The sequence below is a fragment of the Cariama cristata genome, unplaced genomic scaffold, assembly GCF_000690535.1.
Source record: "Cariama cristata isolate BGI_N322 unplaced genomic scaffold, ASM69053v1 scaffold38383, whole genome shotgun sequence".
In the NCBI taxonomy this organism is placed as follows: Eukaryota; Metazoa; Chordata; class Aves; order Cariamiformes; family Cariamidae; genus Cariama; species Cariama cristata.
Genome location: NW_009610782.1, coordinates 285 through 924, shown reverse-complemented (window position 1 = coordinate 924; position 640 = coordinate 285). Strand labels below are relative to the sequence as shown.

At 65.9% G+C, this 640-nt stretch overlaps 1 protein-coding gene across 1 annotated transcript in view; it reads right to left on the bottom strand.

The window, feature by feature from the left end:
- Positions 1–4: 4 nt before the first annotated feature.
- The window catches only part of GMPPB (GDP-mannose pyrophosphorylase B), a gene marked incomplete at both ends in the record, with an annotated part of 850 nt that continues 214 nt past the window's right edge, over positions 5–640 (bottom strand). The window contains 3 exons of the mRNA XM_009697990.1: positions 5–46; positions 216–398; positions 567–640. The exon at positions 567–640 is cut by the window's right edge and continues 2 nt beyond it. Of these exons, the coding sequence (XP_009696292.1) occupies positions 5–46; positions 216–398; positions 567–640 (299 nt within the window). The remainder of the gene's footprint in view (positions 47–215; positions 399–566) is intronic.

Sequence of the window (640 nt, the reverse complement as noted above, 5' to 3'; positions counted from 1 at the left end):
TGACGATGACATCCTCGCCCAGCACTGTCACGTTCTCCATGCGCACCTGCCCCAGAGAGGCACCATCACGCCTGTCCTGGCCCAGGGCTCAGTGCCACGCTCCTGCTCCTGCCCACAGGCACCGGCACATCCCTCCATCCCTTCAGCCACAGCCTGAGGAGGTGGGCTGGCAAGAGCTTTGCCCCAATCCCCCACGAGGGCACCCACGTCCTCACCCACTGCCCCACAGAGCAGCTCCAGCCCACGATGCAGGACTCCAGCCAGGAGTGGGAGCGGATGCGGGCCCCCTTCAGCACGGTGCAGCGTTTGATGCGCACCCCATCCTCCACCACCACGCCGGCCCCGATTGTCACGTTGGGGCCGATGACACAGTTTGCCCCAATCTTGGCACTGGGGTCCTGAAAGAAAGAGGGGCTGTGCCGGGGCTGGGAGGGCAGCCAGAGCTCTCGGCGTAGCCCGTGCCACTTGGCCAGCATGGGGACAGGAGGGCACAGCTCGAGGACAGCAGCAAGCACAGCAGTCCTTGATGCGTGTCCATGGCCAGCGTGTTGGGGGCTGGCACTTACCACCAGCACGTTCCCTACAACACCCGGCCCCGAGTGCAGCTTCTCGGGGTGCTGAGCCCGCAGCGCCTGCAGGT